The sequence below is a fragment of the Pipistrellus kuhlii genome, unplaced genomic scaffold (genome assembly GCF_014108245.1).
Source record: "Pipistrellus kuhlii isolate mPipKuh1 unplaced genomic scaffold, mPipKuh1.p scaffold_m20_p_16, whole genome shotgun sequence".
Taxonomy (NCBI): Eukaryota; Metazoa; Chordata; class Mammalia; order Chiroptera; family Vespertilionidae; genus Pipistrellus; species Pipistrellus kuhlii.
The window spans coordinates 24310491-24332724 of NW_023425471.1; the positions used below are offsets into that span (position 1 = coordinate 24310491).

At 36.6% G+C, this 22234-nt stretch overlaps 1 protein-coding gene and 1 pseudogene across 2 annotated transcripts in view; one reads left to right on the forward strand and one right to left on the reverse strand.

The window, feature by feature from the left end:
* Positions 1-5304: 5304 nt before the first annotated feature.
* LOC118720321 lies at positions 5305-5426 on the forward strand (annotated as a pseudogene).
* A 981-nt stretch (positions 5427-6407) lies between these two features.
* The window catches only part of SH3BGRL (SH3 domain binding glutamate rich protein like), a 68034-nt gene continuing 52207 nt past the window's right edge, over positions 6408-22234 (reverse strand). For both annotated transcript variants that reach the window (XM_036439854.2, XM_036439856.1), the window contains exons 2-4: positions 16623-16808; positions 12894-12974; positions 6408-8004 (exon numbers count right to left, since the gene is read on the reverse strand). In XM_036439854.2, coding sequence (XP_036295747.1) covers positions 7972-8004; positions 12894-12974; positions 16623-16808 — 300 coding nt within the window. In that variant the 3' untranslated portion in view covers positions 6408-7971. The remainder of the gene's footprint in view (positions 8005-12893; positions 12975-16622; positions 16809-22234) is intronic.

Genomic DNA, 22234 nt, shown 5'->3' on the forward strand with positions numbered 1-22234 from the left:
TGTGTCTATTTTCTCCAGGTTGTATAATTTTCTAGAATAGAGCTGTTCATAGTATTTTTAAATAATCCTTTGTATTTCTGTGGGGTCTATTATTATTTCACCTCTTTCATTTCTAATTTTGTTTATTTAGGTCCTCTTCCGTTGCTTCTTGGTGAGCCTGGCTAGAGGTTCATTAACTCTTATTTCCAAATTCTAGTCAGAGAAATCTCATGGCCTCTCATTGCACCACAACTGGAGATAGAATTCTTAAAGATGGATCTAGGATGATGGGACTGAGGAAAGCCTTGTAGAGCCCTACATCTCCATTACAATGAGCGAGAGAGCATTCAAAATTTCCCCATGCCTCCAATGGAAATACAGAAATACTAACCAAATTAGAACAATTAAATCCAGAATTTGTTATAATAAGAAGCCAGCCACCATTCCTTGCATTTTTTTTTCTCCAGAGATTCAAAGGCAAAGGAGTGGTAAAGTTTTATAGTGGGGGGGAAAAAGTGAAATCTTGAGTTATATCCTTATTTGGAAGCTGTTGGCATGGGGAAGCTGGAGATAGGAAGAAGAAGCAGAACAGCCTATGTTGATCTCATATGAGATCATATTTTATTTACGTCAATTAGTGCTAAGTTGGAAGTGTATCCAAAGTATACAGAAGCTGGAAGTTATTGATCAATTCCTGGCTGATTTGGACTGATTACACAGAGGTGTTTTTTTCTCTGTTACTTCCTAGACAGTTTACTACAGAAGTTGTTTGACTTTGTGGGCTAGTTGTTACAAGTTATGGGTTAGAGTTCGATTTTTAATCTAAAGACTGACCTTTGTTTATTCAGTTTTATACTCCACTTCAAGATAGGATCAAAGGGACCTGAATGAGGAAACAGATATGGAAGCCTTCAAGTTCATAAAATTGATGAGAGACTTTTGTGGACCTGGTGACTATAGAGTAAAATACATTTATATCACAGTTTAAAATAAGTTTGCCCTTTTAAGAAAAAAAAATGACTACTATATGCAAATGTTTCCTTTTTCTTTAACATCTTATTCCTCTAACATTTATATAGAAACAAAGAAAACTGAGGAGTATTATCACTTCATAATAACATTAACTGGACCTGCTAACTAGGCTGTTAATCTGGGTAGTATAAAAAGTTTACTGATTTTACAACACTCTAACAGCTATCCACTAAGAAGGTCATTTTCTCATCTCTCTTCCTAAATCATCTTTATTATATTGTATTGTGGCCCTTGAAATGGTATGTCCACATCCTAGTTCATGGAACCTATGAATGTTAACCTTATTTGGAAAAATGTGTGTTTTTTAAGTGTAATTGGGGACCTGGAGAACATTATGCTAAGTGAAGTAATCCAGTCAGAGAAAGACAAGTACTCGCAGTGGTGGTAGTCTCTCCTTGTCAAAGAGAGCCTGTCTGCCAGCCCCTACTGCTCCTGCAAGATTTAACTTTCCCTCACTCACTCACTCACTCACACACCACACACATTCACACACTCTCCTTTCATACCCTCACTCACTCACTTACTCTCCCTCACCTCCTTCCCGCCAGCCGCCATCTTCTGTCCGGAAAATTATCTTGTTCCTTCATTTGGAACTTGTTTCTTTGTCTCCCTATTTTGGTTGCCTGTTTGTGTTTGTTTCTATGTATTAAATAGATTTGATATGACTCACAGTATTTGTGGGGTGGAGTTATGTAGTAGGTGATCAGTGGGCCCTATTGGCACAGTGTACCTGATCACCAGAACTGGGTATTCTAAGGATGTCCCTGTGCACGTTGTGTGGTCCCTTCCTTCATTGTTATTGTGTCTTGATTACTATTGGCCTTTTTGTTTGTGGGATCAACCCTCAGGCAGTCTGAGAGTGAAACCCAACTCCCAACATAGTGTGAAGGCTGCTGTGTAGATGCTATCACATAAAATGGAATTTACCTCAGCAGGGTTTGTTTCCTGCCACTATGTGCCTGTGGATATGATGCTTGTGAAACTTATTGAATCCTGCTCTATTGTCTGAAGTTGGCCACTGGGTGTACTGGTCTTGGCCTCTTCAGAGGGTCTCTGGTGCAGACTAATGTCAGACACTATCTGTGGTTGGCCCTGGGCAACCTGTTTAGAGCTATCAGCAATTCACAGCTTGTGGCTCCCTCTGCTGGGCCTATGTACATATGGAAAGGACTAAGCTGAGCACTATGTTTTGCATTTACTAGTCCCAGGCCCAGAAGCAGATCAGGCAAAGACTCAAAGCATATAGGGATCCGCCTCTGCCTGCAGGCTGTTAGTCTTAGTCACTTAATAATCATCTGGCTGTGGTCAGTGCTTAATCTCCACAGGGTGGGATGAGCAGAATCTCAAAGTATATGGCTATCACTCTCCCCTCCCCCAAGCTAATGCTACCTGGATGGTAACTGTCTGCCTAATAATGATGGCTTCTGCAGTATGGGGGAATGGCTCAGCACAGGGATCCAGGAGGCTATACTCTCAGGTCTCTCCTCAAGGCTACCAGCTCCAGATTCCCTCACACAGTGGTAGTCCACTCTGCTGAAGGCCAAGGTAAGTGGCTACAAACAAACTTTTTATTCATTGGCCCTTTAAGCAGGTGCCTGCATTATTTAGCCATTTTTTCCTGGTGGACAGAAAGCCCACTTCTTTTCAAAGCCAGATGTTATGTTACCACCTTTCCCAGTTTCAGTGCTCTGGGGGTTAGACTCCAGACTTCTCAGTGGGAACCCCCACAGCTGAGAATCTCTTCAGAACTTCAGCTACTGCCTATGAAAGTCTGGCCAGCCATTTCAGATCTCAACACTTCCTACCAGTCTTGATGTGGCCACCTCTTTAAGTCCTTGGTCAAGGCTTCTCTCCAGCTAGTCTTCAGCTGGTTATTTAGAATTATTTTTCTATATTTTAGTTGTAATTTCAGTTTGGTTCCAGTATAAGGTCAATGTAACTTCCTCCTAGTCTACCACCATGCCAGGCTCCCTCACAATAATATATTATTGACTATATTACCAATGCTGTACTTTATATCCCCATGACTATTTTGTAACTACCAATTTGTACTTCTTAATCCCTTCACTTCTTTCATTCAGTTATCCCACCTCCCTAGCTCATATTTTGCTAGATGAACTGTCAGTCAGAGAAAGACAAAAACCATATTATTTCACTTATATGTGAAATATAAACAACAATATAAATATAAAAAAGGAACGGACTCGTGGATACAGAAAACAGATTGATAGTTGCCAGAGGGGAGGTGGATTGAGGTAATAGCTGAAAAAGGTGAAGAGATTGAGAAATACAGATTTGTTATTATAAAATAATCATGAGGATGTAAAGTATAGTATAGGCAATATAGTCAATTATATTGTAATAAATATGTATTGTGCCAGGCAGATACTGGAAATATCAGAGAGAACAGTTTGTTATTTGTCTAACCACTATGCTCTACACCTGAAACTAATACAAAATAATATTAAATGTAAATTATAATTTAAAAAATAAATTTAAAATATAGAATATTAAAAAAAGAAAAAGACAATCCATGGAATGGGAGAACATTTTTGCAAATTACGTATCTGATAAGACATGTTTTCTGAATATACTGTGTAAAGGACACTTGCAAGTTAAGAATCATATCTAACAATAGAGATACATGCAAATTGACCATACCTTCACTACACCCACAGCCAATCAGAATGAATATGCAAATTAAAGCAACAAAGATGATGGTTAATTTGCATATGCAGGGGCTGAATGGCCTGAGTCCCGGAAACATCCTCTGGACCCAGGCCGCTCCTAGCCTGTAGACCTGCATTTAGGTCCTGAGGGGCAGGGGTCCCAGAACACCCCCTGGTCACTCGGAGCCTATGGGTACAGGTGCCAAGCCTTTGCAAATACTCCCACACCAAGTGGTGGTTTGTGTCTATGCCTCCAGCCCAGCACTCACGACAGGGGGGCTGGCTGCTGGTCTCAGAGGCGTTAGGTGATGGAGATGTTCCCACCCCGCCCCTAGCGGCTTTTGTGAGCTCCAGCACCAAGTGACAGTTTGCGTCCACACCCCAGCCCAGTGCCCTGGAAGGGAGGATGGCTGCTAACCTCTGGGGTGTGCAAAGACCCCTGCGGCCACCACCAGGTGGTAGGGACACAACCTAGCCCAGTGGACACAACACAGGGGCTGCATGAGCTGTAGAGGAAACATCTTTTAAAAATATATTTTTTTATTGATTTTTTTTTTTTTTACAGAGAAGAGGGGAGATGGATAGACAGTTGCAAATATCAATGAGAGAGAAAAACATCAATCAGCTGCCTCCTGCACACTCCCCACTGGAGATGTGCCTCCAAGCAAGGTACATGCCCTTAACAGGAATCAAACCTGAGACCCTTTAGTTGCAGGCCGAGGCTCTATCCACTGAGCCAAACCAGTTTGACAGTAAATACCTTTTCTGACAGCTCATTGGCTAAGCTCCCTGTAGGCTGCCACTTGCAATATTCTTGGTAACTTGGGTTATAAGAACCCAACATGATCTAGGGTTTTTTCACCACACTCCTGGAGGGGAAAAATGAAGGTCCGCTACTGGAGGGGCTAAGAAATATAATATCCTGCCCTAGTTGGTTTGGCTCAGTGGATAGAGCCTTGGCCTGCTGACTACAGGGTCTGGGTTCAATTCTGATCAAGGGCATTTACCTAGGATACAGAGTCCGTGTTGATGAAAACACCTTGGTGGCTGCAGTGTCTAGCAGTGGCTGCAGCAGTGGGGTAATGGGACTGGTGCCTCCCCTTGATCCTCCCAGTGGCCTGACATCCCTTGAGGGGTCCCAGATTGGAGAGGCTGCAGGCTGTGGGACAACCTCCCCCACCCCCACCCCCCCACACACACACAAATTTTGTGCACCGGGCCTCTAGTGAAAATATAATCCAGTTGAAAATAGATGAGTATTTGAAAGGATATTTTAAATATATATATTTTATTAATTTTTTACAGCGAGTAAGAGAGAGGGATAGAGAGTTAGAAACACCAATGAGAGAGAAACATTGATCAGCTGCCTCCTCCACACTCCTTACTGGGTATGTGCCCACAACCAAGCTACATGTCCTTGACTAGAATTGAACCTGGGACCCTTGAGTCCACAGGCCAACACTCTAGTCTCCACTGAGCCAAATCAGTTAGGGCTGAAAGGATATTTTTATAAAATTGTTATATAAATAATCATGATCACATGAAAAGATGCTCAATATAATCATCAGAGAAATGTAAATCACAATTATAATGAGGTATAAATTTACAGCCACTAAAATGACTATATTAAAAAGGACAAATAATGTTGCAGAAGTGAAGGGAACCAGGTTTGCTAAAGTAATTGTGGTGATAGAATGTATTAGCCTCAGAAGCTATTGAGGTGGTTCATTCTATCCTAGTACAGTGTAACTACCAATTACTGCTAATAATGATTCTAAACATTGTACTAATGTGTTTATTTGATTTTTGGCACTATGTGATAATAGGACAGTATCACAAAAGTTGGGGGTTGGAAAAATTAGCCTAAAATAATTGCATATATTGGAAATCTTATTACAAATAAAACACAGCTCTGCCCTCTTTAACTGTATTTTTTAAGAATGAAAAAAAAGACAAATAATAACTGTCAGGCAGAAAATGAAGAAATTAGGATCCTCATATACTGCTGGTAACAATGTAAAATAGTGCAGCAACTTTGGAAAACTTTGGCAGATCCTCAAATTTTTAAACATGGAACTACCACATGACTTATATATACACTCCAAAAAACTAAAAATTTTGGGGGGGAAATTATACAGGAATATTCATAGTAAATTATGTATAATAGCCAAAATTGGAAACAACTTGATGTCTCTCAACTGATTAATGCACATGTGTCAAACACAAGGCCCGCGGGCCAAATCCATCCCGCCAGGCCTTGCAATGTGGCCCGCACCGCACTGTCATCACTGCACTCCGCTGCGTTTCCATCACAATGACAGTTTATGACTGTTCAGTAAACCATTCGGCCCGCGATTTAGGCTGAATTTTAGATTTTGGCCCCTTCTCTGATTGAGTTCGACACCCCTAATGGATAAAGTTGGTTGTATCAACCTAATTGTTGGCAAATTTTGTGAAAGTTATTTATAAAACTAACCTTAATAATCAGAATTTACCTTCCTGTTCTTGTATCTATCAGACATATAGTGCTCAGCTGACAAAATGAAAGATTTCATTTTAGGAAGCCTCAATCCAACCTTTTACTTTAAATATACATATCTGTTCTTTGTAAGGTACAGTCTAGTAGGTACAAACATCACAAAAAGGTCATCTATTTTTAATGACTGTTTTTATAGTGTTAACTTATTTGATACTAAAATAAAGGAAAATTTCCACACAGATTATTGCAAGTAGCATCATTAGCATTTAATAAAGCTCAGGAAAAAATTATTGACAAATTTTTAAAAACATTTTACAGAATCCATTACAAAACACCCTGTTTTCTCTAATGTTCTCCAGAGCATATTTTTATACACAAAACAATGGAATATTTTTTGGTTTGACTCTAGTGTGTATTGCAAAATTTAGGAGCCTAAAAATGAAATTTAGAAATTGCATCCAAAATGTTTTATTTGTTATCATATCTCTAAAAATTTGCTCTACTCACTTAAATTCATTATTAAACTATTTGGAAACTCCAGGAACTCATCAGTTGTACTGAGTTTATTTTAAGGCATCACATCAAGTTTGAAGCTCAGTAAACAAAGCCATGTTTTCATTACATGTTGATTTTAGCAAAGAGCACAGACTTAAATACTTCAAATGACAATGAAAAAGTAATTTTAAAAAGTGTTTTATTAATAAAGTAGTATGGAACTAAAATGCAATGTATATTTCTTGTGGGTAGGTGACTCAGGCCATGATGTTTCTTGTCATCTTAGAAGTCTTTCGAATTAACATTTTAAAATTGACCTTTTTTATCTGATACTTATACTATTAACTGGAATAGAGGTATAGAAAATATTCCTTGTACTTAGATTAATGTGTTCATACAATATGTGGCCATAATGAAATACAAAGATCAAATAACTGAAAGATAGTGGCATTTGTGATCACGATTTATTTTAAAAGAAGAAAACTGCAAAGACCTCCAAAACAGGCTTAAGCAATTAATGCTAACCTATTTTATAATAGTTCATTAAAAGTCTGAGCTCTTTACAAAAGAATGCCACTTTAAACGTATTTATCATCTCACTTTCATAACATATGTATGCATATTTTACTGGAGCAAGCAACTATAAACATGATTACATCATTATGCTGTATAGTTAAGCAAAATATCTGTCAAACAAAGGCATTATTTTGTGGGAGGTCATCTCTTCTAATCACTGAAATATGCAATGAAAGGCTAAATTTAAAAGCCTGGAAAACCTGTACTCCAGTACGTATAGGTTTCAACTACAAAATAATAGGAATGTTATAATTACCATTGGAAATTACAATGTCTTCCATATCATAAAAATTACCTGCAACTACTTTTTAGTCACAATAACATCACATCAAAAAGATACAGGTTTTTATTCACAAAAAAGTAATGAGGCAATTTGGGAATAAAAGACAGATTCTTTCTCTCCTTTTTAAATTTCTCAGTGTAGAGCTACAGATATACTAAAGCTGCAATAATAATACCAACAAAGTACAGAAATGTTTGCTTTATAAAATCATTGAAGTACATAAAATGTCTTGGCAAATAACAAAACTATTCCATAACATCTATTTAATATTTTATGTTCATTCACATTCTCCTTATCATAACATTCACATTTCATTATGTATTCAGCTTGATTGTTTGCATGCAAAAACACCAATGAAGCTATTATTTCAAGACAGCCTATTTCTTTTGAAGCCAAGATAATTTATAAAAATAATGGAGATTCCTTTTCCAGGAAGCATAAGGCAGAATGTTTAAGGTTCACGCTTGCTGCTTTGCCTGCGCTTCTGCTTCCTGAAATGAAAAACAAAACAAAACAAAAACAGTTATATTTAAATATCACAAAGCAGACAACTATATCCATGTGTATTTTGGTTGGACTATATTAGTTTAAATTATTAAAAACAGTCAAAAGCAAAAAGTGGCCCTTAGAAAAGACTCTTCTATCCAGGACATGAATCACACTTGGTGCAATGTATCTACACTATATATTGTACCCACTCAATAGTCACTTAAGTAGCTGTCCAAACAACTGCTATAGTGTATTCAAATAACCTTTATTGAACTTAATAATGGCCCCAAAGTGCAAAAGTACTATTGCTGGCTGTTCAACTATGCTAAAGAGAAGCCATAAAGTATTTCCGTTAAGTGAAAAGGTAAGTATAATATCATACAATAAGAGAATTTTAGAGATATAGAGAACACACATAACTTTATTATAACATATTGTTTAAGTTGTTCCATTTTATTATTTTTGTTGTGACTCTTTTACTGTGCCTAATTTATAACGTAAAATTTATCATAGGTATGTATAGGAAAAATATTTTATATATATATATATCTCCATTATTCATTGCTGGGACTGACCAGCAGACCCTGAGTGATGGATGAATGATTACTCTGACACATGTTTCTGTGATAAAGAGGGCTAAGGGACTGCCTGGCTAAAGAATCAGACAATCCCATTCACCTGCCTCCTCAGGCTTTTATTATAGCAACACCTTGAACTAAAATTAACCTCTAGACTATCAGCAGGGTAAGTATTCTTGAGAAAACACCTGTATCTATTATATAGTGTCTTTAAAACAAGGACATTTTGAAGTCTAAACATAAAAATTCCAGTAAAATATCCAGGGCTCACACTTGTTTGGAAAAGTCAAGGCAGGGTCTGCCACCTTCGGCAAGAATCCCTAGAGGCCTCTGACCTTTCAGAGAATCCTCCTTACAGACTTTCCAACCAAGTCCTGTGCTTCCCCATAATCCATGGTTTCAGGCATCCACTGGGGGTGTTTGAAGGTATCACCTATAAATAAGGAGGGATAATCTATCATCATGTACAGGTGTATCTCAATGCTATGGTTCCTGTTGATGCCTCTGTAAAAATGTCTTAATGTCACTTCAGTATTTTGAAATTCCTAACAGCACTAAATGTCACATTTTCTGTGAACCTGTCTCCAAACTCCTTACTAGTAATGTATAATATGATTATTCCTTCTGGACAGCTATAGCCCTTATTTAAAACAATCATATAGAATTTTCTGTAGTATGTCTTTTAAAATGTATTCATAATATGTCCTAAATTATAATAATTTGTAGACCTATATATTGTATATTTAATTGTATACATGGCCCTCACTAAAAACCTCGAAAGTAGGGACTATTATGTAGTATTCCCTATATTTGGTCCATCATCAAGGCTAAGTCAGTGCTTGATATTAAATACTGTTGAATGAACAAATGAATTAATGATTGCTACGTTTAATTGAAGGAGTTACTGTCACATAAAACAGACTATCCTCACTTTCATATTTCCTAAAATATGTACTGAAATCAATTACTTAAATTGCATTTTACTAATTTTTAAACAAAAATCCCTTACCTAACATTTCTTGTGACTTAAATTATATAAAGCCTAAAAGAAGCAATTTTAAGAAAGTTTGACAAAGAAACAAAATTTCTCAGTAATCCAGATAATAATGCAAGAAAATGCTTTCTAGTGAAAACACAAACAATAACACAGACTCTCAAAATTGGAGGAGATGGATTTAAAAGAATCTGTTCTATATAAAATCAGTTCCAGTTCCTAATAACAAAATGCAAACTGATGGAATAGCGGACATACAGTATGATCAAGTTAGCCAGTGTGGAGAAGACCTACAGTAAAAGGCAAAGGTATATATTTTTTATTTATTGTTACATCTCGTTTTATTTATTTACTTATATCTTTATTGTTTTTTATAGTTTTAAATTATTTTTATTTTTTCCATTTTTTATTAAGATATTATATGTGTATATGTTTTACCATTGCCCCCCCACCTCACTCCCATACATGCCCTCACCACCCAGTGTTTTGCGTCCACTGGTAATGCTTATATACATGCATAAAAGTCCTTCAGTTGATCTCTTATCTCCCCCACCTCTCCCTAATCTTCCCACTGTAATCTGACAGTCCGTTTGATGCTTTAGTGTCTCTGTATTTATCTTTTTGTTCATCAGTTTATAATGTTCTTTATTATCACAAATGAGTGAGATCATGTGGTATTTTTCTTTCATTGACTGGCTTATTTTGCTTAGCATAATGTTCTCCAGTTCCATCCAGGTTGCTGCAAATGATAAGACTTCCTTCTTTTTTATGGCAGCATAGTATTCCATTGTGTAGATATACCATAGTTTTCTGATCCAGTCATATGCTGACGGGCACCTAGGGTATTTCCAAATCTTAGTTATTGTAAATTGTGCTGTTATGCACAAAGAGGTGCATATATCCTTTCTGATTGGTGTTTCTAGTTTCTTAGGATATATTCCTAGGAGTGGGATTACTAGGTCAAATGGGATTTTCATTTTTAGTTTTTTGAGGAAATTCAATACTGTTCTCCACAGTGGCTGCGCCAGTCTGCATTCCCACCAGCAGTGCACAAGGGTTCCTTTTTCTCCACACCCTCACCAACATTTGTTGTTTGTTGATGATAGCCATTCTAACAGGTATGAGATGGTACTGCATTGTTGTTTTGATTAGCATCTCTCGGGTAATTAGTGATTTTGAGCATGTTTTCATGTATCTCTTGGCTCCCTTATGTCTTCTTTCAAAAAGATTCTATTTAGGACCGTTGCCCATTTTTTTATTGGATCATTTATCTTCCTTTTATTAAGTTGTATAAGCTGCCTGTAGATGTTGGAGATTAAACCTTTATCAATGATAACATTTGCAAATATGTTCTCCCATACAGTGGGCTTTCTTGCTTTATTGATGGATTCTTTTGCTGTGAAAAAACTTTTTTATTTTGATGTAGTCCCATTTGTTTATTTTCTCTTTAGCTTCCATTGCCCTAGGAGCAGTATCAGTGAAGAAGTTCTTTCGGCATATGTCTGAGATTTTGCTGTCTGTGGATTCCTCTAGTATTTTATGACTTTTTCCTTCATCAGATTAGGGAAGTAAGGTGTATGTCATTTTTTCTTCAAACAGGTTCTCTATTCCTCACTCAGATTCTTTCCTTTCTGGTACCCCCTTGAAGCTGATGTTGTACATTTCATGTTGTCCCAAAGCTCCCTTAAACTTTCTTCTTTTTTTTCCCCCAATTGCTACTCCAAATGGGTGGTTTTCTACCTTGTTTTATAATTTGTTGATCCAGTCCTCAGCTTCTAATCTACTGTTGATTTCTTCCAGGACATATTTTATTGTAGTTATATCATTTTTCATTTCTATTTGATTCTTACTCATGGTTTCACCCTTCTTTTCATGCAGGTATAGTTCTCATTAAGTATCTAATAGTTACCATTAAGTTCCTTGTAGTTCTCACTAAGTTATTTGAACACCCTTATAGCCATTACTTTTCTTTATCTGAAAAATTATTTTCCTCCATTTAATTTAGTTCCTGTAGATTCTCCTTTTCTGTAGATTCTCCTTTTATTTCATTTGGAGATTGTTTCTTTATCTCCTCATTTTAGCAGCCCAGTGGTCCACGGTGCTAGGTGAGGCCGGCCAGATCAAGGAGGCAGGTCCGTATGTCTGAGAGTTTCAGGTCTCAGCTATGAGGCCAGTTCCAAGGTAGCCAGGCTGGTTGTCCAGGGTTTCCTTGATCTTGATGGTAGGTTTGTGTTTCTGGGGATGTTTTGTCATTATTGCAGGTCCAGGAGCACCACTTTAAGTCACTGGGGCCTGTTGTCCAAGGGTTCCAGGTCTGGCAGGCCAGAATGGGGCAACAAGTCTGTGCATCCAGGCTGGCTGCATGTCAAGTTGGTGAAGCAGACCACATGTACTGCATATCAGGAGTTGGTGTAGGCCATACATAGCACTCATCAAGATGTGGGGGTGGGTAGGGCACTCCATCATCAAGGGGGTTGGGCAACCCAGTTCATCTCTAGGTCAAGATCCAGGCAGTCAACTCCTTTAGGGGGCAGGGTGGGCAGGGCCGTTTGCTAATGAAGGGGTGGGCCTGGATGGACTTGCTGCTCTTCAAGGCCTCCTGGTAGGGAGGACACTCCTATTTTCAAGGGGGTAGAATGGCCAGATGTGCCCTATTTACTTATTTTTATTTTACTTTTTAATCCTTACCCTGAATTGACTTCTCCTTCCCACTGGACCTGACAAAGGTATATTTAAAGTCCATAGTTCTGAGACATTTCATTATATAGGCAATTTAGTTTTTGATTCTTTTCTTTATATGGTCTTCATGGAAACACTGCAACTTGAAATCTTATTATTTTTTTGTTATTGTTGGCAGAGGAAAAACTCCAAATTTAGCCAGCTATTTTGTGACCAGTTTGGAAACTCAAATGTCCTCAATTAATTTGAATGGATGACTCTAACAGTTGCCTCACACAAAGATAACAGATGCTGCCAAGAAGATTACTATAAACTAAGATGCTTTATGTCAATGTAGAACCATGAATGGCAGCTGGAATAATGGAGTCTTTAAAATGCTTACCACTTATTTGCAAATGGGTTAATGAGAAATTTGCTGCCTTGAGAAGACTGATGAAGAAGTCACTTTACCTACTTCTTACTCACATACTTATGTATTTGACTGCCCTACTAGGGATTAAGTGCATGAAGAGCAGAAACATTTCCTATCAGTTATGTTGTCTGGCCTTGGGCTTAATCTGAGTATTTAATAAAGGTAGAAATCTTACAATTAAAATAGCTTAGCAGCAATAAAGTGGCCTATAAAGCAGGAAAATCATACCTTTGAACCTGGTGGGGCTGTCAAGCCTAAAAAGGCATACACCGCATTATTTTCTCTGGCTTCAAAGAAGGCATCATAGTCCTCAGTGGGGGAGAAAAAGGGTAAGAAGAATTAGCAATATGCAACCAAAAAATAGAATAAAAGGAAAGAAAAATAGGACATTTATTTAAAATGGCTTCACTAGTCAACCTCCTTGGTGGCAGCAGGATAACTAACTTCCATAATGCTAGAATTATGGAAAGGATAATAAGCAAGGCTTATTGGATCTCATTTAATGTAGATAGAAGATATGCTGTTCTGTTGGGAAGAAACGGCAAAATGGCTTATTCCACATCACACAGAATTAAAATCTGTCTTTGGGCAAGCAACTTTCTCTACAGCCAGAGCCCTGGTATCACCACAAAGATTGACTCAAATTATCTTTTTGTGTACCCTCGATGTTGACAAAGGAATAAACCCTAAATAACAGGCATTTATGAGCCTTCTATACAATTTGAGCTTGCTATTCAAGAGTGAAACTAACTGGATCTTGATACCAGTTCCATACTGAGACCTATAAGCTACTCAAGGTAAACAAACAATATAGATCATATCTATACTTACTTTGAAGTAACCTCAAAATGCTAGTTGAAGGAATCTAACAAGAGATATTTCTTACTAACATCAAAGCAACCAAAACAATGCATATTATTCTTTAAAATTATAGGAAATAAAGCAGGTCTTCAGATTTATTGAAACCTGATAAAAAATGCTATGTAGGGGAATCTTGTCTTTGTTTCAAGTGTTTTAGTATCAAAGTATATTATGATTTGTTGGCCTTGGTTTTAGCAAACACAAACAGGTTTGTAACTGAAAGAAAAGGACACTAGTTTCTCAATTAAGTCAGATTAAATAATTTAATCAGCAAATATATATTGAACAGCTACTACATTCCAATCACTATTCTTTGTGCTAAGAATATAAGAGTAAACAAAATAGACTATGATATATAGTCTGCTTCTTATATAGGAATTCTCTTGAGAAAAAAAAATAATTTATTTACATCTCTGAGATTCCAATAACATTAATACAGAATGTATTTACCATATGTTGGTATAATATTATTTATTATTTCATGGAAATGTGTTTTGGTTCTTCATATAGAAGCATAGATCTTTCAGAGTAAAGCTTACTTTATAAATTTTGTATCTTTTATATCAGAGTGTCATGTATATAGATAGGGTAGTTGTTTCAGTCACATTGCAGTCTGGAAAAAATAACCTAAGCTACCATAGTTCAGTGTTTCTCAACTGGGGTAATTTTTCCCACAGAGACATCTGGCAAAGTCTGGAGAGATGTTTTCACAACTGTGAGGGTGCTATTGGAATTCAAGGACAGAAGCCTAGGTTGCTGTTAAACATCCTACAATATGCAGAGCAGTCACCCACAACAAAGAATTGCCCAACCCAAATGTCAGTAGTGCCAAGATTGAGAAATCTTGAGATAGTTAAAATAGGCAATTTAATATGAAGAACTACTTAAAAAAGATTAAAAATCTGAAAGGCAAACAGGTGATGGTGAGACAACTCAGAGATTAGCAAACAAAAGGAAGCTGCTACCAAATCTAGGACAAAATGAAAGAGTAAAGAAGGTGATATTACAGGACCCAGGAAATGGGGTACTTGGTACAGCTGGTACCATAAAGGAGATTTGTCACTGTCATGGATCATTCAGATAGAGAGGAGGGGGATACTTTGGTTTTTCCTCTCCTCCTGCCCTCCATTCTTCAAACTAGTATACCCTATTATCAGACAAACTTAATAGGCAGCCAGTTGGCAATGTAGATTAGAACATGTAATTTGCTGTGGTCAGACCCACCACATAATGGAACAAGACAAGAATGAAGATGGAAACTTTGAATAAACAAGGAAATGAACAATGTAGTGACTTAATAGAAAGTGTAAGAGCTTCAGAGTAAGGCATGTCTAGATTTAAATCCTAGCTTCACCACTTATTGTGTAATTTAGGAAGTCAGTTCAACTCTTCTAGACCTCAATTTTTTCATCTATAGAATAAGAACAATTACCTATGTCAGGGGATTAGTATGAGGACTGACAGATATAATAAGCACTAAACACATAGCACAATAGATAAGATGCAAAAAGTTTTGTATGAAAGGTTGCTATATACTCTTCTAAGTGTCTGTATAGGGACAAATCTTCACTTTTATTGTTTTTAAACTCCCAACTCAGTGCCTGGCACATAGCAAGCATTCACTAAAAGTTGGATTCCTTTTCCACTAAGAAATGTTTAAGCATTTGGTTGAGTCTCACCCTCTTGTCCCTTCCTTTCCATCTTCCCATTGCTCAGTGATTCTTGCCTTATTTCCATAATATACTCCATTCCCTTGTAGTGTGGCTTCACAAGGAGAAATAAACCAGGTAAATGTAATTTCTCAAATGTTACCCTTATAACCCAAAATGTGTTTGTTTTTAAAGTCAAACAAATTGAAATGTCTGCTTTAGAAATGAGAAGTTAAGAAAATATATGCTGGCTTAGATTGGACTGTATTACCCCTCAGGCCTCTTCTAACCACTCTAATTCACCAATTTTCAGAAATTTCAAATATAGAGGAAGTGAGATTTCAATATCTAAATGGATAGCATACTTGCCTTTTCCTTATCTGTAGTTTGTCTTTACATATTGGCTATGTTTGCAGCAACAGATGACATTTTTAGGACCCCTCCTCAGAAGTGACTAATTAAATTAACAAACCTGTCTGTGCCAATGAACTTCTCAAGTTTGTCACACCCATCCCTTATATGGTTTGAATTGGTCCATGAAAAGATCCCCACCAAAAAGTGTCTGCATCACTCTTATATAAACTTATGAGCTAGAAGATATGGATTGCTGGCTCTAAAAATATCTTTTCTCCAGTAAGGTTAATTCTGAGGATATAGCAATGCAAACAGTTCTCTACTGGCAATTCTTATAGCCCTTACTTATGTTTTCCCTACCATGACTTCATAACTATTCTCTGATTGTTTCAGGTATGTATGATTCTTTTCACACCCCACTCTTAATCAGCTCCTTAAGAGAAGAGGCTGTGTCTTATTTAGATTTCTACTTGCCATTGTGCTGCCTAAATAGCCATAAACTATAACTGGTACTTGAATATACAATTAATAAAGTATTAAAGAAAATGCTCCATGGTTTAAATGAAGACTAAACAAAATAGCATACTTGAAAACACCAGTCACAAAGCAAAGAAAAACAAAAAAGAAAAACGTTTTCTCTCATTTCTTACATATGTTCAATAAGCTGAATTAAAATTTTAACAAAATTGATTAATGATACCAAAATAAAAGTATTACTAGTTTCAAGCAGAAAGTAAGACATTCCTCTTTTTTAAAAAACTAATGTTAATCTAAATAAGTCAAACTGCTGACCTCTTTTCAGAGCCTTCTTCATGGATATACCAGAAACATTAATATAATTGCTCTGGTTGGAATTGAGATGAAGATATGTAAAATTACATGTCAAAAATCTGTATTTCTACATTTACAGGTAATTTTGATGGGTGGCTCATTTACCTCCTAGTCATAGGCAAAATACCTCAGCTGCGAAGGATGGATGCAAAGAATGAACAAGAGAAATGATTGTATGCATATCTAGACAAGAGAGTGAAATGGATTTGAGCAAATCCATTTGAAAAAAAACACACACCAAGTACTTAAATTGATTTCTTACCCCACGGTACTGGCTTTCATTGAAAATCTGAGGTGGTAGGGGGTACCCTGAGGCTGGTCGACTATTTTCAGGCACGTTTTCTCTCATCCACTTCCGATTTTCTTCATTGGCAGCAATATCTTTTTCTTCAAATCTTATTTTGTTAGCTTCTAAAAATCCAAGCACATCTTGCTGCTTCTTCTTAATCTAGGACCCAAAGGACAACAAACTATATTACTGAACAAAAAGCTTCATTGTTTTCAAATTTAACAAAAGTCAGTGTTTATGAACAATAAATATTGATCCATGTCTGAATTTATTTGTGGTTTCACAGAAGATACATGGTTTTCCTGCTTTATTATTTTGTTGTTAACAGTTTCACAAGTGGATTGAAGAGCTTTCAGGTGACAGATCCTTTCATCAACGTGATTTTTACTTTTTCTAGAAAATTTCCCACATCTAATGAGCAAAAGGAAGGCTAGCTGATGCATATTAATAACCTCAAATGCAGTTAATGCAAAAGTGTGAGTAGTAGGAAGCTTTGGTTTTCTGATTATCTAAAAGTCTTTCTTAGTTTCAGCCCTTGTTGAAAGTCTTCACAAACAATCCAAGTCTACTACCTATCTTAATAAGCATCATGTAATGAATGGAAATAAATAGTTACTTGAGAAAGTTACAAGCCTCAGAGTCTTTCTATGCTTCAATGTTTATTGTTTACAACAGAAACTGAATAAGAAGATATGATCTAAGTCTCCTTATATACTAAGTCTGAAATATACTTGTACCACTCATTAGTCATTAACATGTGTTGCTAAGGGATCTTTCATGTGTATCTGCACTACTTCTCCAGTTAGGTTAACAGGTAGAGATAATACAATTATTTTGTTTCCTATTCATACCTAAAAGAGAGTTTTAAAATAGTAAAATTAATACTATTTAGTTAGGCTTCTCCTGTACTATGCATTTATTTTAGAATGTTAGCTCACACTTCTATGGTAATTTGTTCAAATTTAAAACTCTTACTTAACATTTCTGAGGTGCAGAGCATAATCAAAAAAATTATTCATGGAGTCACATTAAAAAGAAACATGGAGTAGAATAATCAGAAAAATAAAATCAAAAGAAGCAGTCCTCCCGATGGAAATAAAAATACAAAATAATAAAGCTTCCATACAGTCAAGTCCTCTATGGATTCACATACCCCTCCACACACACAGAGATTTGTATATCTGTCCTTCTAACTTGCTTGTGTGTAAGTAATTTTCTCTCTCTTATCTTGTAACTCCAGAGAAAAAATTCTCAATTTCTCCCAATAAGAACTGAAATTTCAACAGGCTACTTAGATCAGAGTATAGAATGCCCTTCTTTAAAGAACACTAATTTTTCCAACAGGAAACATATTTCTTTATCCTATATAATAAAGAGATAATATGCAAATTGGCCATCACTCCAACACACAAGATGGCCACCCCCATTTGGTCAAAGATGGCCACCACAAGACGGCCAGCAGGGGAGGGCAGTTGGGAGGAACAAGGCCTGCAGGGTAGGGAAGTTGGGGGGGACCAGGCCAGCAGTGGAGGGCAGTTGGGGGGGGGGGAGGGCAAGGCCTGCAGCGGAGGACAGTTAGGGGTGACCAGGCCAGCAGGGGAGGGCCATTAGGAGGTGCAGGGAAGGGGAGGGCAGTTGGTGGTAACCAGGCCTGCAGGGGAGGATAGTTAGGGGTGACCAGGCCAGCAGGGGAGGGCAATTAGTGGCAATCAGATCAGCAGGGTAGCAGTTAGGTGTCAATAAGGCTGGCAGGGGAGTGGTTAGGGGATCATTAGGCTGGCAGGAAGCAGTTAGCTGCAATCAGGCAGGCAGGCAGGCGAGCACTTGGGAGCCAGCAGTCCTGGATTGTGAGAGGGATGTCCACCGGGATCGGGCCTAAATGGGCAGTTGGACACCCCTCAAGGGGTCCTAGGTTGGAGAGGATGCAGGCTAGGCTGAGGGAGCCCCCCCTCTCTCCTGTGCATGAATTTCATGCACCGGGCCTTTAGTTAGCTTATAAAATCAAACTTCCAGTCCTAAATATGACATATACTCCTTTTTTAAATTTTGATAAAAATCAATGTAAAAGTCAAATATTCAGGAGTGAATGTCTAATGGTTTAGAACAGTGATTTTCACCTGGTGTGCCACAAGAATTTTTAAAACATGGAATATCTAACTATTTAGTCAGAGGCCCTGACCTCTTTGCCCTTAGATTGTCAAATAAAAATAAAAAATGACAACAGCCAACACAATTGCCACCTGGTGTTAATGAATCAAAATTATGCCCATTTTTGTCAGATTGACAAAGAATATATATTTTGATACACCAGGTAATTTTAGTAATAAGTATATGTGTGTCCTGAGATGAAAGGTTGAAAATTATTTGTCGAATATTAATTGAGCATAGTGGTTTGAGTCGATTTCTGGGTTCTCTATTCTATTCCATTGGTCTATATGTCGGTTCTTGTGCCAGTACCAGGCTGTTTTGAGAACAGTGGATTTGTAATACAGCTTTATATCTGGAATTGAGATCCCACCTACTTTGTTCTTTCTCAGGATTGCTGCACTATTTGGGGTCCTTTTTTAGTCTAGATGAATTTTTTTGAAAGTTCGTTCTAGGTCTGTGAAATATCCTGTTGGTATTTTAATGAGGAGTGCATTGAATCTATAGATTGCTTTGGGTAGTATGGACATTTTGATGTTGATTCTACCAATCCATGAACACGGTATGTTTTTCCATCTGTTTATGTCTTCCTCTATTTCTTTTTCCAGTGTCCTCTAGATTTCCACATATAGGTCTTTTACCTCCTTAGTTAAGTTTATTCCTAGGTATCTTAATTTTTTTGGTTCAATGGTAAGTGGGATTGTTTTTTTAGTCTCTCTTTCTGTCCATTCATTTTTGGTGTATAGAAATTACATAGATTTCTTGCATTAATTTTGTATCTTGTTACATTGCAGAATTCATTAATTAAATATAATAATTTTTGATGGAATCTTTAGGGTTTTCTATGTATGGTATCATGTCATTTGTGAATAAAGATAGTTTTACTTCTTCTTTTCCAATTTGGATGTCCTTCATTTCTTCTTCTTGTCTGATCACAATGGCTAGTACTTCCCGTACTATGTTGAACAGAAGTGGTGAGAGTGGGTATCCCTCTCTTGTTCCTGTTCATATGGGAAATGTTTTTAATTCTTGCGCATTGAGTATGATGTTGGCTGTGGGTTTGTCATATACGGCTTTTATTATGTTGAGGTATGATCCTTATATTCACACCTTGCTGAGTTTTTTTTAAGAAAGGGTGTTGGATTTTGTCAAATGCTTTTTCTGCATCAAATAATATGACTATGTGGTTTTATCTCTTAATTTGTTTATGTGATATATCATGTTTATTGATTTGCGGATACTGTACCATCCTTGCATCCCCTGGATAAATCCTAATTGGTCATGGTTTATGATCTTTCTGATGTACTTCTAGATACTATTTGCTAGAATTTTGTTGAGTATTTTGGCCTCTCTATTCCTGAGGGATATTGGCCTATTTCATTGTGGTGTCTTTATCTGGTTTTGGTATTCAGCTGATTATAATCTAAAGGGAAGGATCAGACTTAGATACATTTTAAAGTTCAATTACAACATGATATTTAAATATGAAGCTAAGACAACCAGCGATACTAGGTGGTTAGGTGAGAGAGGCCTAGTGAATGACAAAGCCAGTGATTGTTAAAAAAACAAAACAAAAAAACAAACAAACAAACAAAAAAACAACTACAACAACAAAAAACACACACAAATGCTTATCACTATTATTGATGTCACTTATACTAAGCTTAATAATAATAGCACAAATTCTTTATACTACACCCATGGTGCAATTTTTAGTTTTAGTGAAAGGATGATGTGAAGCTTAATATAACTATCCATTTGCAAAACTGAGCCAACAAATGTTATAGAATATTGCTCCAGAGCAATGAAGATATGGTAGTTCAAAATAAACATGGAAACTTTCTAAATGTATGCTCAAAATTTCTATGACTAAATTCTTACACATAATTAAGGCCTATTAATGAATAAACAAATGTATAGTTGTATATTTTGTCATTTTCAACATGTTATAATTTGTTACCTAGTCAACTTCTATAAAAGGAAATTCAGATATATAAATTCCTTCCAATTCATTCTATTTGTTCCAACACTGTCCTAAGAATATCATTCTACTTATTAAAAATAATAAGCCCATCTTTGCCTATCTTGTTGCCTAAGAATTTAACAGTGGGGTGAAAGTAAAGTGAAAAAATAGCATTTAAAACTGCCTTTTCAGTTTTTTTCTAAACTACTTTCAAAATTGACCTAAAAGGAAAATCAAATGTGAATCCCCAATTAGTCTGTTTTTCACTGTGTAGCCCTTTTGGTAACCAGAGAGATGTCTGTGCATTTTTAAATGAATAATGTCATGATTCCGTAAGCCACTGAATTCCTATTGCTTAATCTAATGGCATAACCACATCATGAGACAGTTGTTTTCCGCTTGTCTGTTTTGCAATATTTTCAAAAATGCTTTGATCACAATCAGCAACATACAACTTGTAATTTAGAGCTCTTATCCAGCAAGTCTGCAACAAATCTGAGTTAACATGATTATCAACAATTTTCTTGATCTCCCACCTCTATTTAAAGCTCCCTGGTGTTATCTCTAGACAGATCCCAAGATGTGGCCGCAAAAGAGCACAATCTAAGGTTTGCTATTTTACTGCTGCCAAAAGTAAAGGAAAAAAATGTACTGTTATTTCCTTTTTAGTTGCAATTCTAAAAATAAGTTAAGTTCCAAATAATTTCAAAAGTAGATCCTGATATGAAAAGAGGAGAAATTCTATATTAATGGCAGATTTTCAAAAATAGAAATGTCTTAACATGGCCACAATAAAGAAAATACGGCCATCCCATTTTCTGAGTTAAAATGTTTTTTCTTAAACAAATGAAATAGTCCTAAATAATCCCATCTAGTATATAGCCTTTTGTTATCCGACACTTATATCTGCCTATACCCTTTTTTCTAGAATCAGAAGGAACTTTAGTCCCTCTCTCATTCCTTCAGAGATGGCTTTCTGTATACTAGACACAGGGAGTTGTGAAATATATAGTTCTTAGAGTACCAACCTACCTCAAAATTCTATCCTCTGCTAACTGAAACCAAACCATTACTGATTTACTAGTTCGGCTTTCATAGAAGGGGCAGGCAGTGTGTGTGTTTGGAATGTAGGTAAGGACTTCCTGGAGAGACACAGGTAAAGAGGACAGTCAAGTTCATTTGCTTGCCCTAGAATTGTGCCCATAATTTTTCTTATATAAACTCTACCAGTGAATCACATGAAAAAGCAGCAGAAATGGCCTCCCTGGATAATCCTAAGAGAAAATTTCCAAGCCTTACTATATGTTAGTACTGGGTTAAGCTTTGCATAAGATAAAGACCTTTAAGGAGAAAGGGAGACTAACACTTAATTGAAAAAGGCTTTCTTGATTGACTTATATGTCAGTTCTGAATAACCTCATCTATTATATAAGCTTATTGAGTGCTTGCTGAGTAGAGTATCAAACTCTTCGTGAAG